Genomic DNA, 19,405 nt, shown 5'->3' on the forward strand with positions numbered 1-19,405 from the left:
GCGAACAAGTCTTAGAAGGGGGTATATCAACCGTCGGAACGATGCTGGAAAGATTCCCTTTTGGGACGCTGCAGTTGGCCGGTGGTGCATTTACCCAGATTTACCAAGATATGGTCTGGGCATAGAGAATGTATTGGCCAATGCTTGATATGATGATTGCTCAGTTGCGAAATAGGAGGTTCAATCCTTGTCTCGGGAATTACTGATTTGATCAAGTCAGAACCTAGATACTGCAACCCGTCTGACGTGTGGTTTTGGTATAAGTGTATATCCTCAGCCTCGCAGTTCGGTTTATACATTGTGTTGCACAACTGAAGGGAAGCTGCTTCATCTGCTGTCACTCTGATCTACAGCCTTACCGACTTTTCATGTTCAACCAGATTCTCTTTTGTGATAGATATCTATGTAGAATCATACAATTGGATTACAGTACAGGTAGGGTCGAGTCACAGCATTTGCCTTTGGTCAATCGAAATGATATGAATCGGCGATTCTATCGAGAAGGACTTCAACATCCAAGTGCTCTCAGTTTGAACTAGAATTGACGTTGGAAGATTATGTCAGAAGTTTGTTCACAGGGATACAGATACTATTGTTCAGAACATGCCACTGGTCATATAGGGTGAGCATTGAACAAAGCGATGAACAATGGCTGGCCAACGTGCCATATACGAGGAATTGAATGTATCAAATTGAACAACATGTTGGTCCAGTCTGTTGTTGTGATTACAGGATGTTGTTTGCCTTGAAGATCTATAATCTTGTGCGACGATATATCATACCGCTAGATGGAGCACGCAAGGCTGAGCTGGTATCCGACTGTACTACAACATGCATACACATATAATAGCCTAAGTTATAGACATACAGTAGAAGGCCATATATTTTACATACCTGTTCCATGTCGTAATTCCATCATGGACATATGCAGAAAGTCACCATCAGGTTGATCACAACCAGGACACAAAATATACCTTGAATTTACCTTTACCAATCATAATAACATAAGAAATGCATATATAGAGTCGTTATAGTCATCATCATCATCGTCATCACATCTCAGGGGGTATATCCTCACGCCGCACTATCAAACCCCAACCCCAACGCCGTTACCCAAGCCAAATAACCAAAAATCAGACCAGTCAACTAATACCCAGAAATTGAATCATCTTGTCGACGGCTTGTCTACCCTCCCAGATGGGCATAATTGGCCAGACATGTACCATGCCCTCCCCATACACCAGCTCGACTTTGGTACCCTCCCTCTTGGCCATCTCAACCATCTTCTGGGTATCAGGCGTCAGAAGATCTAGTCCGGCTGCGAAGACCAGCATGGCCGGTAACCTCAGATCTCCATAGATGGGGCTGACGTTGGGGTGTTGCGTGTTCATCTCAGGGCAGATCAGCCTTGTGATCTCTGCAATTCCTGGGACATCGAGCCATGGGTCTTTAAGGGCGGCGTTATGCAAGTCAGGATTGATGAGGCTGGAATCAGTGCAAGGCGTGATAGGCACTAGACGCTGCGCAGTCTGACGACCCGCCAGCTTTGCATTCTGGGTGAGGACGAGAGACATAGTGGCTCCAGCTGAGTCACCCACGATCCAGAAAGGCGTCTTATCTGGAGCAGAGGCCATCTCATCGTGGAGTGGCTGCACAACCTCGTACATTTTCATAAGCGACGTTTCTGGCCCAAGCGGATACAAGGGCACGGTGACAGTCGCATTCAAACGCCGAGCAAGCTGCGCCACGAGCTCCCAATGCTGGGGGGTGATGTCAAAGACGAAGCCTCCGCCATGGAGATAGAGGATGCGACCACGGGCAGGTGTCTCTGTCTTTGGAGAGATTATGTAAACCGAGTAGTCAGCGACATGGCCTTTCCTCTTGTAATCCTCGACAGCAAACTCCTTGTATAGATGCTTGGGAGGGACCCTTTCAGGGTGTTTGCGCTCTTTGGCGATGCGGTTGTTGATGCCCTCTGCGGATTGCCAAGTGCTCTTGAACCACCACCAGATGATCCAACTGAGGATGCGAGCTTTGAGAGTGGGCATTTTGCTGTGCTGTAACTGTGTCTGTATGCAGAAGAGGCTGCACAGACGGAAGATGAATGGTCAAGACTGATAAATTAAGTGGTTTTGGTTTCTAGAGACTATGGATTGTTCATACTGGGCTCTGATATGTGGTGTTTTTTGTGTGGAGGGGATTATTAGTTATGGGTCATGTACTGCATGTGCTGTACAGGAGGATAAGGAGGGGTTGGGCTGGTCTACACCGCTATCCATACTATGGGCTTGTTGAGAGATACTCCCAACGAACGCTGTAAATAGAAGGTAACACGACAAGGTATTTGATGGAGAACAGATATATAGGAATTCATGTTTAGTTGAAAAGCTTACACTGACTAGTCCACTGTCACAAAATACCAGTGCTTTCTGTACCTTGACTATCCAGGGTAACCTGGTATCGTCTGTCACGACAATAGCCGAGGCAGATCGAGACAACAACCATCACGAGTTGGCAGTGTAGACTTGTGTCCAATAGCATCTCAATATTCTCTTGGTCAAGATGTTTAATGATTTTGGGGCAAGCAGTATCTTTAACCTTGACATATAGCTTCTGTTGTAAACCTGATGAATCTACGCCTGGAACTTCATTCGCTAATCCCAGCCACCCTACAAATGGACGGTCCATTCTACTGCACAGTCTCTGCTTACATTCCAGATTCATGATTTATCAGATCATGTTCACAGTTACAGTTGCATTCGCCCTTCAGCTCCTCCACTTTGACCTGTCACAAGGAGTCCTTTGACCCGAGAGCTCGGAGAACGAACAAGCCGCTGCTTTAGTAAGGGAATAGAACGGGAACACTTGATCATCATCACTGTTCTAGTGAACACAAGGTTCTAAATAATTTATTATCAAGATCATAGAGAGTCATCGCGATGCCCAGATACAAAACGTGGGATGTCAAGGTTGAAAACAGGGTTGACTATCCCACTAGTCTTGTCTGGGACTGATCTCCAGTAGCTGATCAAGAAGTTGCCCATCCATTATAATCTGATGCTGCATGGAAGATGTGCATGGGAAAGAGAACTACTGTAAGCGTTGAAGAAACGTCGCTTAGAATGACTTTGTTTGCTTTTCCCTTCAGGGTTCGATGGATGGGAGGGTGTGATGTGATATGTGACTGTTGGTTATACCACAGGTACGGATGAATGGATGTTTATTGTCTGAGTGTCTATACTGTAACTGCCATTTCATCAACTGCAGCTAAAGAAGCATCTTGCTAATATCTAGAACATTAAGACCAGAGAGTCAGTAGTCTATAACTAATTAATCTCTAATCAACTTCTTATTGAGAAATAACCGTTGCATACCTACCTACCTACATGGGTAGTAAGATGCATCTTCACATCACCAACAACCTCACCCAATCAAACCAAATACTCACCCATAACTAAACCTCACTTTAATGCCACCTCCGCATTTCAACTCAAACTAGTGCAAGCCCAGCCGAGTCTTTTCTTTCCTTCAGAAGCCATTGCAGTAAATTGTCTGACTTTTGGAGGTGTTGGTTCTTTAAACACGTGAACACCTTAAAAGCAGCACCTAAAAGTGACCAATTATATCCCTGCTATTATCATTACGTTTGCAGCTTTACCGGGTGTTACCGGCCTGGGCTGGGCTCCAGCTCCATCCAACCCAGATCGAAATCGACTCCCCGCAAAAAAACCCGCGACGTCAGTGACTGACTTAATGGAAGTTACCCCCAGATCACTGTCGCTGTCACTACCACTGCCGCTGCTTGCTTCTTCTACTATCCACTTCCCGTTCCCCACGACGATCCAGATCCAACTTCGACTCCCAATCCAACCTCTACATTAAACCAGATCACGACGACGACAAGGGACTGGATCCCTTTTGTTACCGAACAATCAACACTGTCGTACTCATCAATCACTTCGACCTTCATTTAAAGCCGAACTCAAATCTTGACCCGACTCGGACCGTCGCTCGGCTACTGGACTACAGCACTCATCAAGTCCTACACCAACCACTTCCTCAAATACATCACACAACAACCGACACAAAATGCCTTCACAACGCCCGTATTTCCTCTCTTCTTTCCTCGCCGCCTTCCGTCCTCAAGGCCCTTCCATCTCGACATCGTCCACACATCAACATCAACACCAACCAAACAAGCACGCCCGAGATACAACGACGACAGCTACATCTACCACAGCCACTGCAGCAACTTCAACATCGACATCTACCTCAACATCACATAATCACCAACAGCAACAAACAACTACTTCTAGCGTCGCCATCCGCCCTCCACGCAACACCGCCTCCTCCTCCTCACCGTCAACGTCTACTTCTCCCAGCAACGGCACCGCCATTCCCATTCCTGGATCTTCTGGACGACGTGGGAGCGACAGCAGTAGTGAAGGATTCCGTGATGTGATAGGCGCCGATAAGTGGTATATTGGTGGACGCACTCCTGGCGGTGAGGAGAAGTTCTTCAAGCTTGGCGTTATTCGCCGCGTGAGAAGCAACGATGGCTTGAGCTTGGATCGTTTGAGTCTATAAACTGCGACTTTGACGAAATTTGACGACTTGTTTTATTTTTATTCGGCACGGTGGACAGGCAAGGTACGAAGCAGTATCACTCATTGCATGAGAGGCCTTTCATGATACATAGAGCATTATGGCCACTTTGACTTGGGAAATGGATTTGGGACACTCGATATGAAACTGGGTATGGCTATGGTTACGGTTATGGATCGGTCAGGACATGGACCACGGGTACGGCGTTCAGTGATTGAAAGGGTATATTTTACATATGGAAAGACTTCAAGTCTCAGATGTGCCTGCAAAGACGAAAATACAAAAAGATTATTTTTTGCAAGCACCACTTCGCATCTCTCCTTCACCTTGAAGTCTACCACATAAACCGCTGGAGTCGGCCACCATCTAGTACTGTGCCGTTCTCGGCTTTCCACACGTAGGGCTTAGTGAGGAAAATGTACCCCGTCGCCGCATTGATCGCGATAAACCAAAGCGTCTCGAGTATAAGACGCAGGTCATAGCGCTGAAAGAATAGGATCAACGGCCTGGTCTTTGGGTGTTTTTCTAGGATAGAAGAAAGCCCGCGAGAGCCGCTGTGGTCATGGAATCTCCATGCAGGTACAAGCAACCTCCACATCACCCAGGGAATGATGAAGTAACGAGGTTCGACCAGGGGAGCTGTCATGAGCGACAGAGTCGTCGCAAGCAAGAAAATCAGGCCGGTTGAGATGGTCGCTGGTTCGATAGAGGCCATTAAAGGGTCCTTCTCCAAAGCCTGACCTATGTCCTGCTCTTGGGTCGTTTTCCGTGTTCTTATACCACTGAAAGTAGAGGCAGGATGGCTCAAGAAGGGGCGGTCACCATCGTGCTTCGCATATGTAGAGCACGCTGGTTCATGAGAAACCCTAAACCACTGCGAACAACATCCAGCCATTGTGCCCCAGGTCATCCAGCGAGCCAAAGTGTAAGGAACGACCAAGGCGTATCGAATCCAAGAAGCTCGCCGAATAGTGTATCGAAAGACGTAGAACATGTAATGGCGGTTGTCCGCCAGAGTAAATGGGTGGATGATAGTATTGTAGCGGACGATGGCTATCGAGAGTATGATAGTTCCAACGAGGTAAAGGGGCCACAGGAAGATCTTGGAGCCGAACATGAGCTGGAAGATTCGTAGCTCCTTCGATGCCTCTTGGGCTTTGCTACTAGGCGTATCAACAACTTCATCTTTCTCGGAGCTAGACTCCTTTTTGCTAGACTTCCTGGACGAAGACTTGCTGTATAACCAGCGAGACGGATTGAATGATTGGTCTGTTTCAGGAGGTGTCCTAGGAGCTGGTTTCGAAGCTCCAGTAGGAAGAAAGAAAAGTATCAAGTTGATGAACCAGAAAGCGTATGGGATGAGAAGTGGAAGGGAGAAGAATGCAAAGAAAGGCCAGATATAGAGCATCTGTGGAAGATGAATAGTCGCGACATGGTTGGATTTGTCGCCTGGTACTGGTTAGTTCTGAGCGTAGTAGTAAAACACGAACAACTTACCAAGCACAACACCGCCATTCCAGGCAACGAAGACCGCAAACATCACAAGTGTAGTGATATAAGGCCATATTTGTCGAAGAACACGAACTGGGTTGCAGACGGCTGCGATGCCTAGACTTAGGACACAAAATATCATATCTGATTATGCGTTTAGCGACATCCCGAACAACTATGATTCTGGCTTACCATCGGGCCACATCATGTGTAGTGGGGGATCATGGACATCTCCGAGAGAATACCTCCAAGCGTAATGTTTGAGCTGCTCAGAAAGTGTGAAGATGACTGGTGGGTCAACATGTTCAAGTCTCAACGTCTTGATAGCATGGACAGCTTCCAACCCGCCCATGAAGACTACCACCCAGAAGACATTGGTTTGGCGGAAGAATAGTGTGAAGACACCAAGTAGAATCGTTGTAAGATCACTCAGAATTGAGCTCTGACCTCTTCCCATGCGCTTTAGGTGATTCAAAAAGGCGGCCAGAACGGCTGCAGTAGATGCAACATCGGTATAATACAGCCCAGAGAAGAAGAAGAGCAGTGGGAACAAGACAATGTTGAAGGCAGTGTGTAGTGCGTACTGCGAAGTGATGCGTAGCTTGCCTGAGAAATGAGCTTCATAGAGGCGTGCCTCGATCTCACGGCGACACTGCAAAGCCAAGTAGGCTAGGACGGCCAGAGCAAAGACATTGAAGGCCCGCAGGTTCTGCACACTGCAAGCATAGTCGAGGTACCCATTGCGCTGGACTACACCAGGGGTAATTAATGAGGAAAGGTATCTAAGAATTGATCAGCTCTATAACATATCGACTCCTTGCGCGATGGACTCACAGGCCTGGGGGTGTCGTGATCTTGTCATCCCATTCCAGAAACTTGCCCTGGCAGTATTTTTGTGCTTGAGGTATATGGAACACCTCGTCCTATCATGTATCAGTTACTGTGACCTGCCGATATATGGGAGACTTACCAGGTAGGGTTCAGGGACCAGTTCTGTTACCAGATACAGCCAGGGGATGGTCGCAAAATGAAGTAAATAAACAAACAAAGCAAAGAGGCGAGGATTGCCCTCTTGGAATTTGTTTCGAGGCCAGAGGACGAGAGGCACAGTGAGAACGCAGGCTAATACTGCTCGCATTGGTCGACTGAGCCAGTCGCCAGTGAGTAGCTCATACCAGCTTGAGGATTCCATCCTGACAAGTGTTCACCAAAGCAGTTGACTGAGTCGCACAGAAGAAATTATCAAGAAGTCAAGCCCCGCATGACCTTGAAGTTAGAAAGTTTAAGAGAGTTAAGAGTACGAATTTAGATAAGGAGAAAAAAAAAGTTGTATAACGAGCGGCAGTATTGGCTTGAAATTGATGTAAGACGGTTGAATCGCGTGTCGGAGGAAAATAGTGGTCCGCAGTCAATCAATGTACACTACACTGTAGGTACTTACAGGCAGCACTAGGAACAATCGAGGACACTTGAAGTGCGAAACTTATACGACCAAGAAGCGGTATTGATCACAGGGATATTTAATTGAGTTAAAATTATCACATTCATATCTCAAAGATATTGTTTATTTATATCATGTCTTGCCCATGATTCTCCTTGTTCACTTAAACATCAACCAATCACAGACCGTACATTTCACAGCAAATTTCAAGGCTCAGAACATGTCTATTGGAATATCTTTACAAGGAGAGCCGGCACCGGCGCTGAGCAACGTCTATCTTCCGCAATACACCATATAATTTAGAAGGGCTAAGTTCTTGTTAGTACTTGACTTGAATAGCTTCACAATGCACATATAACTTACGTTGTCGGCGGGGTGGACCTCCTTGTGGAAGTAACGACCGACGAAGGGGATCTTCTGTACGGGAATTAGTATCTCGATCAATATCTCATGACCTTATGCTAATTCGTACCTGGAGGACGTCACGCTGGACACGGGGGATACCGTTGGCGAAGAGGAGGACACCAACAGCGGCAGGGGCACCGTACATGGCCAGACGGGAGGCACTGATTATCCGGTCAGCATTCGTTCGAGGATTGAATTGGTCGGTCCTATAGCATGGTCGTTCATCAATTTGTCCCAGGTTTTCCTCATCCACCAAGTTCGTCTCAACCGCGGTTGTACATCGAATGAATCCGGGGCAACGGAAGGGAGATTGGACTTTCGACTCGCTCGCATGCTTTCGTTTCTCGACCAATTCTCGTTCAAAGATTCCAACTCACATTCGGAAGGCAGCCTGGGGGGTGTAGCCAGCAAGGTTGGGCTGAGCATGGTACCTATTGCAGAGCATTAGCCAACGTCACCATTTCCAAATTCAATTCGCCCATTTCGATATCTCCAAAGTCGCAATTCGCTCGTGTGATCGTGAAACTCGCCGACCGATATCGACGACCGTATAGAGGGACAAGACATACTTGGGACCATAGTTGCTCTTGAATTCCGCCATGCGGATGGGAGTCTGTCAATAATCACGTCAGTTTATGAACGCTTTGCCGAAGAGCTGAAAGTCATTGACGATTATTCGAGGGTTGTCGTCTGCGACTGTATCGGGGGGTTCGGACGTACGTAGGAAACCATCTTGAATCGTAGGGCGGTGGAAGCCTGTGTCGGTTCAATTGCTCGTCGATTTCGTCGTCGTAAAAGAATGGCCTTGGATGCGCGAGTTTGCCGAACGGGAAAGATCGGGGTTGGCCTCAGGCGTGAAAAGAAGCTTAGAGATAACTGGCCAATAACAGAACGAAGACCCGCTCTGACTTTCAAGCTACGCCTGCTCCAACTTAGCAGCCTTGTATTCCTTTATTTACTTTCTTATCTTTTTATCATACATATCTCGGTCATTCGCGCTGAGGCTTGCGATGGACACATATATTGACGGTCGCTTTGAGCGACTTGAGAAAGCCCTCGCGAACTTAATTGACTCAGTCACCAAGTTTCACCCTTCCATACAACAAGGCGATGAACTCAATGTAGCGGACAAAGAGCTGAGCAAGGGCTTGGAAGAAGGTAGCTCACTTTTGCTTACGAGAGTCGCCAGCGACTGACTGCGACTTTAGTACAAACACACCAGAACAATTATCTACGTATACAGCAACTGCGCGAATCCTCAGCTGCTCTGGATGCCCAGATTCGCGAAACACTCTCTAACCTCGCAACCACCCGAAAGGATATTGTGACAACGCACACCACGACTTTCCCAGCTGGTCCCAGCTATCCCATCGCTTACGAGGAGCTGCTCAACTATGCTAGGCGGATTAGCAAAACGACCATGCCCCCTGCTGGGACCATCAAACCTGTGCCAGCAACAGCGGCACCGCCTACGCCCGAAGGCCAGACACCCGGCGCTCAAACTCCTGGACCTGATTCGCAAACAGCATCCGTCATGACACCATCTGCGCCTCCATCCTCCCAGGTTCAAAGTCCAGCAGTCATGAATGGGACACCACATGTCTCACAAGATCCAGCAACACAGCAGTCCACGTTATCCGCCAATACCAACCTTCCGAGCGAGTGGACCCAGTTCTTGAACCCTTTGACCGACCAAGTCTTCCTCCCATGGCCAAACGATCTTCAACTTGGCGCAGGCTCTCTGGCCGCTCACCAGGTTCTGCTTGAGCAGGGCATCAATCCCAAGGGCTACGATCCTGCCGAGGAGGAAGAGCGCAAGCGTCGCGAGGAAGAAGAGAAAAAGAAGAAGGAAGAGGAGGATCGCATTGCCCAGGAAGAGCGCGAGAAGAAGATTCGCGAAGAACGCGAGCGCCAGCGCATCGAGAGGGAGCGCCAAAGAGAGAAAGACCAAGAGGCTTGGAGGCGTGCAAGCCTGGTCAATGGCCCAGCTGCCCCTGGAGAGCAGAGGAGCCCTACTGGACCACCGCAACAAAAGGCGCAGTTCCAGTTCACTAATTTGGACGATTTGGACGATGACGACGACGATGATTGAGCGAGGGCATAAGAGCCAAAGAATTTGATATCTATAACGAGCTTAAAACAATGCAGAAACATAATACCCCTCATCAGTAGCCAACGCGGCTCAGGTTTTGTTTAGGCCTTATCCCGATTTTTGAAATCCGTCTAAGTGAGAAGAAATCTACTCCTTACTTGCTGCGAGCTGATGCAACACCGTGGGCCCTTTTCACCATCCCGCCGCTGTATCCTTCATTGACATACGAGCAGCGGCTTAAGGTGAACGTAAAATTTCAGACGCTGGTTGTACACGTATTGTTACAAACGCCGCATCCCATCTCTTTCATAAATCACTTATGACTGTTGATTCGTTTTTTCATAGCATTGGCGAAATGTCGCCTCTTAGTCAATCTTGATAGATGAGTAGATCTTGCGAACGAACCACCAACTGGCAAAGTAGCCAATTGAGCCTGAAGAAGTTAGAATCATGTAGTAAAAAATTCGAGAGGTATCACTTACCTGTTAGGATAAAGAACAAGAACGAGATGATAGCACTGTAACCGACGTAAAGAACGATACCGGCGAATGCGCTGACCCTGACCTTTGTAACAAGATACAAGAGACAGTTCAGGAAAATGTAGCCACCGCTCATGCCTGCTGCAAGGAACGATCTCCATTGCCAGTTGTAGTTCTCGGAGCATAGCAAGAAATACACCATCAGGATGGTGACGGCAGCACAGACGACGATCATAAGACCGTAACAGAGGAACAGGAAGCCGAACATGTAATAGATCCTACTGAACCAGATCGAGTTCATGATGAAAAAGAGCTCGACAAAGATAGCACCAAAGGGAAGAAGACCAACGATGAGCACACTGGGCACAGGTTTGAGGTAGGTGCTCACAGGTGGGATCTGACGGGGAATCTGGTTGGTGCGGACGGGAGGCTCGAATTGAGGGGAACGGAAACCGAGCCAAGAGCCACCGAAGGAGAGAGGAATCGAAATAATGAACCAGATGGCGACAATCACAAGCATAGTGGTGAAGGGAACTGCGCCCGACGATTGCTTGGCCCATAGGAAGAGGTTCAGGAGGAAGAAGCTGGAAAAGACGGCACCAGGGACCAAAACAGGGGTCAAAGCAATGTTCAGCTTCCAGGCTTCACCTTGCCAGGCCTTGTAGGTTCGAGCAGAAACATAACCACCAACGAATCCGAGAACAGTGTACATCAAAATCATGATGGTTCCGAGAGATCCACGGTTTGAGGGCGAGAGGAATCCGAGAAGGGCGAAGAGAATAGTGCAACCAGTCATACAGAACAGCTGAACACCGTTTCCAGCCAAAATCGAGAGCAAAAGAGGTCGCGAGGGGCTTCGGAACACATCGCCATGAACCAGCTTCCATCCAGAATCCTCCTGAACGCCATCCTCAACTACCGAGGTACCACCAAAATCATCGAGGTCGATCTGGTCCAGACGGTTGTAACGAGCAATGTCCTTCTTCAGAGCGCGCACAAGAATGGACATGACGGTGAGGACGAGAATTACAACAATGATGGCTGTGTCGATAAGCCAGAACCAGTGGATCTTAGGGTCGAAGACGTGCAGGTACTTGTCCCAACGAGTAGCCCAAGCAGTCTCCGACTTGCGCCAGAAGACACTGTAACTGAAAGTAACGTGCTGCTCCTTTCCACTCAAAACGATGGGCTGATGGTTACCGCAATCAGCCTTGCCGCCATACTCCTTGGAACTAGGTTGCACGATAACACCAACCACACGGCGCTGGTTGGGATCATTGTTGACCTCGTGATACTCGACGACGATCTGGTAGTGGTTGTTGAATAGAATGTTGTCGTCCTTGTCATCCTGACCCAACAAGAAACGAGGGTTATAGAAGGTTGTGCCAGTTAACTGATCAAGAACTTCCTGACCAGCTGGCAGTCCGTCCACCAACCATTCCAGACTGTAGCCTTGTTCGATGCGACTCTTGACAAAGTTGACTGATTTTTCATCGTATTTGACTTCACAAAGAGGCTTGCAGGTCTCATTCTTGCCCATGACAAGCTCAAATGGAGAAGTCATGATACGGTCTCCGAAGAGAATACTACCCAGGCTTTCCGAAACATACTCGGGTCCGTCCTTGGGTTGACAGAATTGGAACGCAGGATGGTAGTAGTCGTAAGAGACAACGGCGTGTAATCGCGGGTCTTGAGATCGGTCGACAGGCTTGATGCTATTGACGTAGAGCGGGACCTTGTCACCCTCTTTGTAGGTAGCTGGGGCGACACCGGGGAGATAAAACGCGGAAGTTAACTGCGGGATGGCGAGCAATGATGTTAGAAGCGCCTTCGAGGGCGCAAACTCTCCGAAATACATCCTGACGAGTTATGTCATGCGCAGACTTGCGAAGGTTGAACAAAGGGCGTTGCGAAAGCTGGGTGCTGAAGCTCTCTCGTATTAAGCTCCAAGCTGACGACGCCTTGCGCGACCCGCAATTTGAAGACGACGAGAAAGATGGATCGATGGTAAAATGATCCCCCCGATTCCTAAGTTCAGCTCTGATAATTCCTCTCTATTTTCGGCTGTTGAGGATAGAGGATCGTGTGGTTGATCAAACCAGCAGTACAGAGTATAGCTGCGAGAATGAGACGTTAGACAGGGAGCTTCAATGCACTTGCTGTAATATCTGGCCAAGTTCCAGTGAGTTAGTGGCTTAGTAAGGGAAGTGAGACATTGGGCAAACCAGGGGGTCTGTGGCGCATGTGGCTTGTGACGACCAGTGTGGAGTCGAGTCAAGAAAGCCCCGCTAAAAAGTTGAAGCGCTCTAAACTTTTTGACAAGACATCTTTTCTTAATTGTCTAGAGATTTACCATCTCAGACGAACACATCACCATGGCAGCCCCTACGACACTACCGGCGCTTTTGACGTCGCTGACACAGTCGCTTTCTTCAGCACTCGAAGTGACGCCTAAACTCGCATCCATTGAACACCAGAAGGATGGTATTTCTCTTCTAGATGTGAAGAACGAGCTTCTTCTTTCGTACCTACAAAACCTGGTCTTCTTGATTCTCCTTAAGTTGCGCAACTCGAAAACAAACTCAGAAAATACCGAAGACGGCGACTCCGAACTCGACGAATCTGTTAGAGCAAAACTGGTAGAACTCCGACTCTATCTCGAGAGAGGAGCAAGACCCTTGGAAGAGAAACTTCGCTTCTCCATTGACCGATTCCTCAGAACGGCAGACGATGCAGAGCGCGAGAGACAGGCTAAGGAGGCCAGGGCTGCTGCCGGATCGGATTCTGAGGAAGAAGAGGAAGATTCAGACGAGGAGGTGGACGCTGAGAAGATGTCGCATAAGCCTGGCGCCATGGCTGACGATGTCACTGTCCGTCGCGCAGAGCGTGAGGCAGGAACCGATGGTGTCTATCGACCTCCCAAGAGAGAGCGCCAAACAATGGAAGCTCCCCAACGACCACAGAAGTTCGACCGTCGTCCAGGCAAGTCGCATACTATGGATGAGTTTGTGGCTTCAGAGCTCTCCGCTGCACCATTGGCAGAGCCCAGCATTGGTACCACAATTGTCCAGGGTGGCCGCAAGATGAAGACCGATGCCCAAAGAAAGGAGGAGGCAGAGCGCCGGGAGTACGAAGAAATGAACTTCACACGTCTTCCCAAGGAGAGCAAGAAGGATCGCGCTCAGAAGGCGAAGCAAGCTGGCCGCAGTGGTCGTATGCAATTCGGAGGAGAGGATTGGCACAACCTGGGAGAGGGTGTCGACCGCATCGATCGTCTTACCAAGGCCAAGAAGTCTGGTGGAAATGTTCGTGCCCTGCTGGACAAGAGCCGAAAGCGTGGAATCGACACAACAGATGGACCCCGTGGAAGTGGTATGGGAGCTGGTATTGGAGAGAGATTCAACAAGAGAGCCAAGATGTTGGAGGGCGGACGACGAGACCGTGGCAAGAACCGATGAATGGAACCATCTTAATAGATATGGGCTTAGACTACGAATTTGGCCAGATAATAGGATCATCGTGTCTTATGTCATGGTTCTTTCTGACGGCGTAAAAGGAGTCTCAGTAACAAGAGAATTGTACGCTTTCTGGGGTAGAAATGTTAATCAGTGTTGAACTAGTTCACCAAACATTTCTTTCACCTCGAACCGAACTTTATTGGAGATTTAATTGACGTACATTGTTAAAACCAGAAAAGATCCATGCCAGTAGCCTTGGTCACCTACTAAGGTACCTGGTAGTTCGTGACGCTGAGTTGACCCTTGAAGAGTTGATAAGATAACAGTCTAAACTTTGGCGGGGGACGAATATGGAAATTTCTCTGCGATCGCCCCTCCCAACTCTGACGCTTCAACATTCGCAGCGCAAACCTTGCTCTATCTCGTACTGAACTTGTCGCAAGTGTTGTAGCTTCTATACATCTCTGCTAACTAGCATACAAGATCGTCGTAAATCTGTGAGCTCAGGTTTGCTATCTTTGGTTGCGCAGAGAGATTGTCGCAAAGCAAGCTTGAAGACCGACTTATACTTGAAGCTCAATCGACTAATCTTGAGGATTCTCAATCCGGTTTTCTCAAGTCATTTCCCCAATAGCTTATCTGACTCAGAGAAATCTTGAACAATGTCTTCTGCAACCGCCACACCGACCTCTGCTGCCTCAATGGACGTTGACCAGATGGACGTCGATTCCAACGTCAAGCCTTCCACCACAACAGACAACGCCAACACGATAGACGACGAAGACGACGATCCCGTTACCGCGACATATAACGTATTCATCAATCCTTCATTACCGCTAGGCCGTCGTCTTCTCGTTCTCCAACACCCCAACCGCACCGATGACGCTCCCAGACCTCCGCCAACCGAACTGCGTGTCAAAGCTCAAGCCGGCATGGTAGAAGTTGATGTGCCTCTTGACAACACCGTAGCGTACGACCGTGAGAAGGGCCTCAAGTGGGGAAAGACTTTGAACGCTTCGATGGCTACTAAGAACGGTGGTAGTCACGGCCTAGCCGGTGGCTTTGGCTTCGGTACAGTTCAGACTCGAAGTGGGAGAAAGAAGACAGAAGATGAGGACGAGGTGATGGACTGGCAAGAGGCTGTCAGACAAGACAAGGTTCTTCGTACACAGACACTGGGTGGGCAATATCCTGAATACAAGGAAGTCCAACACATGGTTGGTGTATTCCAGGGCAGTAAGTTGCACAGCTATTATGTTTCTATACAATTTCTAATCTCGATTGCAGAGGACCTCCATCTCACACCCGTTTCATCACTTGTTCACCTCCGACCTCAACTCCACCACATCGACGCAACTGTCCAGCAGGAGCGACAGGCCGCAACCACCAAGGAGTCTGCTCCCACAACAGCAGGCGGAACTGCCCGCGCAATTCACATGACAGTCAAGGCCACAGGCGATGGCGACGCTGTGACAACAGAGACCATGGCCGACCGTCTAAGATCGGTGCAGACTGAGCACTGGCGTACCATGCACTACACAGATGAGAACGAGGAGGCCGCATGGGAGGTTTATAACGAGAGTCTATTCTTACGCCCTGCCCAGGAGGAAGATGCGGAAGAAAAGGCCGATGGCGCCGAAGAGAATGAACAGGTGCTTGAGGAATCAGTACCAAAGTTCGCACGTCGATGGGATGACGAGGATCTTCTCTACGCCGTCAGTGGGATTGAGAAGAAGGATCCACCTGCGCCTGTCATAAAGGAAGAACCCAAGCCAGCTGCCAGCAAGCAGCCAGAGCAAACAGCACCAGAATCAGAAGAGTCACGGAAACCTAAACTTCGGCCACGCGGTGGGGCGGCAGGAGGCGTTGCTCGACGGGGAGCTAAACCTAGGGCTGCGGCTTCAAAGACAGTCAATGTCGATGAATAAGGTCTACAGTCCAGGTCAATGGACGAGTCAGGATAGTATAGGTTGCATGGATGGCGTATTAGGATCTGCGATATACATAGAAGACGCAAAGAAATGCATCTAGTATCACACTACAGAAAAGATGATTGCTTCAAAAAACGCGTAAATTTTCAAGTACGATATAACCTAGTTCCTCCATGGACAAGAGTCCTCCCAAACTCTCTCCATGTGTAATCATCAGACGGTATGCCGGTATACAGGAGTGCTGTAAGCACTCTCCATGTCGCTGTTAAGAATTTTGTACACCCAGTATGCTTACTCCCAATATTCTTTCGCCAGCATGTAAAGCCCGTTCGTCGTGTCGCATCATGTTTTCCCCGATTCTCTCGCATGTTCGTTCCTATATGCCAGCCCAGAAAGAAAAGCCCAAGAATAATCGACAAGATCATGTTTGCGTATGCAACATCTGTTTACTGAAGAAGTTCGACATCCAAACCGATAGATCGCATGAACAGGTTGACACTGTTCAATCGCTCAGCTCCCATGGCAGCAGGCAGTGTCTTTGAAACAGTGACAGTATCAAGCACACGATCCTTGACAGCAAGGACCAAGCGGGTTTGTTGATCGTGAGTAGCGCTGACGCCCATGGCTGCGAGGAGTTGCCATACGTACACGTCCTCTCCGGTGTTGACACTTCCTGGGAAGATGTAAGGAAGTGAAGGCTCGAGTCTATTGAACAAAACTTCAAATGTTCGGTCCCTGTTACTTGTTAGTGACAATAATGCGGTGAGAGTATGGGTTCACTTACCAGTTGTCCCATTGCTCAGGGGTGCCGGCTCCTGTTTGTTTGAGAAGAACGGCACGACTGAGAATGAGCGTGAGCATGGAAACACCAATTCTAGATCTAGCGATAAGATCAACATTAAGCTTTGTAGCAATGAGGTTCAAGACGCCATCAACAATATCCAAGCCAGTGTCGTTAAAGTATTGCATGAGGGATGGCATAACAGTAGAGATAAACAGTTCAATCTTCTCTCGCATTCTCGCGTTGATTGTTGTCACCTCACCGGGTATGATGGCAGCACCCTGGACAACATCCAATTGATCGAGATGGTAGATGATCATGGTCAAAATGGTGGTTCGTTGTTCAAAAGAAAGATGAGGGAAAAGTCGAGGAATGGCCTTCTCGCCCTTGGCGCACGAGAGGAAAGCGATAAATGGGTGAGGAACAACCACTCCGATCTGTTCGTGAACCTTGAGTTCCTGCCAGAGCTTGGCGTTGTAGGCTTCCAGAATAGTAGCCCATTCCTTGTGCTTGTTCTCAAGCTCCTCATCAGGGCTGGTCATTGGAGGCGGGATAAGGCGGACATGATCTTCGATTTGCATGAGGGTCTGGTATACCTTCTCAACATTTCGCAAGATAGTCTTTCGGTCCAGGCTAGAACCCTTCTTGCCGTTGTTTGGTCGCTGGTGCTCGCTCTCGGTGCGCTTGATGCTGAGCAAAGGCTTGGGCGTCTTGGCGTTGCTGAAAGAGATCTTTCCCAGACTACCTGCGATGACCAACTGAGGGTTCTTGGGCTTGTTCTTGGCCGCCTCTACAGCTCGCTGTACCTGCTGCTCCATTCGCTGGAAGTGGTTCTCGGCTGGTCGACCATGTCGCCGCATACCACCCTGGCGGCTGCCGGTCTGGTACAGGTAGGTTTGCGCAAAGTTGCTGAGGGGTTGACTGGGGTTCTGGCGCTGGCCGGCTCGGATATGGCTGTAAACTTGATAGTAGAAGTCCTCGGCGATTGAGGCATCGGATCCCTCGACAGGGTTGCCAGTAGCAGAAACGAGCTGTTGAAGCTGGATGCGGGTGATGAAGTTCTTGTCTTGAGGTGTCATCAGGCCGTTATCCTTAGACAAAAGCCAAATCTTGTGGTTGCGCTTAGCCCTCTTGGTCTCCTGGTCCAGGAAGGCGGCCTTCTCTTCTTCCGACATCTCCTGCATCTGGGGATGAGCTTGCAACTGGGCGGCGCTGGGAACGGCTCCATGGGGCTGCTTGGCATGGTGGCCGTGCTGAGGTGCAGGCGCATCCGAGCCGGCACGGCTAGGGTTCTGCAGAATTTGAGTCGGGTTAGCATGAAGCTGCTGGTGTTGCTGGACAGGAGTCCCTTGCAGTCCAGGAACTGGCGGCGTGGACTTCGACTGGGTGCTCTGAGGTCTCTGCAGAATGGTCACAGGATGGCCGTGCCCATGAGCTTGGGGAGGCTGGTGCTGAGGGGCAGCAAAGCCGGGAGGGGGCTGCTGGTAAGAGAGATCTGCAACATGAGGCTGAGGAGTCTGTTGCTTGGGCTGAGATCGCATCGCGGCCTCAACTTCCTCCAAACTCATGACTTTGCGGCTGGCGGCAGGTTGAGCTGCAGGAACGGGGGCAGGCGATGATTGTTGAACAGGCTTGGAAGGTCCAATGCCCCAGATGCTTCGATCGACGTGCAGATCAGGAAGAGGCTCGGGGTCATGGCTGCGGTACTTTTCATAGCCAGATCGCACTGGCTGCTGAAATGCCTGCTGCTGGTAAGACTGCTGCTGATAAGGCTGTCCGCCGTAATAGGACTGGTAATCGGCCGACGCATACTGATCAACCTGAGCGGGTGCCTGAGCTGAAGCAGCTGGTCTGGCGGTTGGCGGTTGGCGATGGAAACGGACATGTTCCTCCTCTATCGCATCGGCAACCTTTGCAGTCTGGCCAAAGAAGTCAAAGTCCTTGCCAGCATTTCTCGAAACCGCTGGCCCGCTGTCTCCGAAGGTATCATCGTTGAATGCGTCACCAGTCTCTTCGAGCTGGTCTCCAAGACCATCGTAAGTCTCCTCAAAGTCGAGAGCATCATCGTCTCCATCCCTGCCCGACAGCCCGGCAAAAGGGTCGTGGGCTTGGGCGAAGCCTGGCGCTGCCGTGTTATGGCGCGCATTATCGAAACCGAAAAAGGACATTTTGAAAGAGTTTGGGCGAGTGGACGTCAATTGTACTATGAAAGAAATTAGTACAGGAACGACGCCAGTTCAGCCGCTGTCGCTTTGAGCTCCGTGCCCCGCTCAAGGTATCCTCAGGAAACGCCCCATAGACTTGCTGAGCCCAACCCCAAGGGGTTTGGCCACCTCTTCATAAATGAATGACAGTATGTCTGCATTCGCTGTGCTACCCGATTTCTCTGCTACCCGTAATAGGTTGTCCATTGACCCAATGCCGTGGAACTCATTGTTCTTGTTTTTGCCAAGCTATTTCAGCTCGCATTGCCATTTGCCGTGTGGCAGGCGCAAGATCAGGAGGGAACCTTTTGACTTTGATCTCCCTAGGGAGGCTTCTTTGATAGAAGCTCAACCTTGGAGGGATTTCGCATACGGATCCAAGGTCGTCAAGGATTGTCGAGCACATGTCAAGGGATGCCCCGAAGAGATCGAGCAGGGCCAGAAAGCGACAGGTGAGATAAAACCACTCACCACTAAGAGAAGGAGATATATTCAGGATCGTTCAGCGCGCACAAATC

The 19,405-nt window shown here is 49.3% G+C and overlaps 9 protein-coding genes across 9 annotated transcripts; 4 read left to right on the forward strand and 5 right to left on the reverse strand.

Annotated features, from left to right (window-relative positions):
- Positions 1-1,142: 1,142 nt before the first annotated feature.
- Positions 1,143-2,048, reverse strand: FIESC28_04812 (uncharacterized protein; the record flags this gene model as incomplete). Its single annotated transcript, XM_031158959.1, has 1 exon — positions 1,143-2,048. One exon carries the CDS (start codon positions 2,046-2,048, stop codon positions 1,143-1,145), a length of 906 nt encoding a protein of 301 aa, XP_031016911.1.
- A 2,041-nt stretch (positions 2,049-4,089) lies between these two features.
- Positions 4,090-4,587, forward strand: FIESC28_04813 (uncharacterized protein; the record flags this gene model as incomplete). The annotated part of the gene is made up of 1 exon (XM_031158960.1): positions 4,090-4,587. The coding sequence occupies one exon, from the start codon at positions 4,090-4,092 to the stop codon at positions 4,585-4,587; it is 498 nt and encodes a 165-aa protein (XP_031016912.1).
- A 352-nt stretch (positions 4,588-4,939) lies between these two features.
- Positions 4,940-7,288, reverse strand: FIESC28_04814 (uncharacterized protein; the record flags this gene model as incomplete). The annotated part of the gene is made up of 5 exons (XM_031158961.1): positions 4,940-6,054; positions 6,103-6,240; positions 6,289-6,878; positions 6,931-7,019; positions 7,067-7,288. 5 exons carry the CDS (start codon positions 7,286-7,288, stop codon positions 4,940-4,942), a joined length of 2,154 nt encoding a protein of 717 aa, XP_031016913.1.
- Positions 7,289-7,836: 548 nt separating this feature from the next.
- On the reverse strand, positions 7,837-8,674 carry FIESC28_04815 (uncharacterized protein; the record flags this gene model as incomplete). The annotated part of the gene is made up of 6 exons (XM_031158962.1): positions 7,837-7,845; positions 7,901-7,954; positions 8,010-8,148; positions 8,320-8,373; positions 8,512-8,555; positions 8,663-8,674. The coding sequence occupies 6 exons, from the start codon at positions 8,672-8,674 to the stop codon at positions 7,837-7,839; spliced, it is 312 nt and encodes a 103-aa protein (XP_031016914.1).
- A 278-nt stretch (positions 8,675-8,952) lies between these two features.
- Positions 8,953-10,034, forward strand: FIESC28_04816 (uncharacterized protein; the record flags this gene model as incomplete). The annotated part of the gene is made up of 2 exons (XM_031158963.1): positions 8,953-9,100; positions 9,151-10,034. The coding sequence occupies 2 exons, from the start codon at positions 8,953-8,955 to the stop codon at positions 10,032-10,034; spliced, it is 1,032 nt and encodes a 343-aa protein (XP_031016915.1).
- A 365-nt stretch (positions 10,035-10,399) lies between these two features.
- FIESC28_04817 (uncharacterized protein) lies at positions 10,400-12,371 on the reverse strand (the record flags this gene model as incomplete). Its single annotated transcript, XM_031158964.1, has 2 exons — positions 10,400-10,467; positions 10,517-12,371. The coding sequence occupies 2 exons, from the start codon at positions 12,369-12,371 to the stop codon at positions 10,400-10,402; spliced, it is 1,923 nt and encodes a 640-aa protein (XP_031016916.1).
- A 517-nt stretch (positions 12,372-12,888) lies between these two features.
- Positions 12,889-13,971, forward strand: FIESC28_04818 (uncharacterized protein; the record flags this gene model as incomplete). Its single annotated transcript, XM_031158965.1, has 1 exon — positions 12,889-13,971. One exon carries the CDS (start codon positions 12,889-12,891, stop codon positions 13,969-13,971), a length of 1,083 nt encoding a protein of 360 aa, XP_031016917.1.
- A 662-nt stretch (positions 13,972-14,633) lies between these two features.
- On the forward strand, positions 14,634-15,899 carry FIESC28_04819 (uncharacterized protein; the record flags this gene model as incomplete). Its single annotated transcript, XM_031158966.1, has 2 exons — positions 14,634-15,207; positions 15,259-15,899. 2 exons carry the CDS (start codon positions 14,634-14,636, stop codon positions 15,897-15,899), a joined length of 1,215 nt encoding a protein of 404 aa, XP_031016918.1.
- A 449-nt stretch (positions 15,900-16,348) lies between these two features.
- Positions 16,349-18,851, reverse strand: FIESC28_04820 (uncharacterized protein; the record flags this gene model as incomplete). The annotated part of the gene is made up of 2 exons (XM_031158967.1): positions 16,349-16,637; positions 16,687-18,851. 2 exons carry the CDS (start codon positions 18,849-18,851, stop codon positions 16,349-16,351), a joined length of 2,454 nt encoding a protein of 817 aa, XP_031016919.1.
- Between the last annotated feature and the right edge of the window lie 554 nt (positions 18,852-19,405).

The sequence above is a fragment of the Fusarium coffeatum genome (genome assembly GCF_003316985.1).
Source record: "Fusarium coffeatum strain FIESC_28 chromosome Unknown BRIP53273_contig_106, whole genome shotgun sequence".
Lineage (NCBI taxonomy): Eukaryota > Fungi > Ascomycota > Sordariomycetes > Hypocreales > Nectriaceae > Fusarium > Fusarium coffeatum.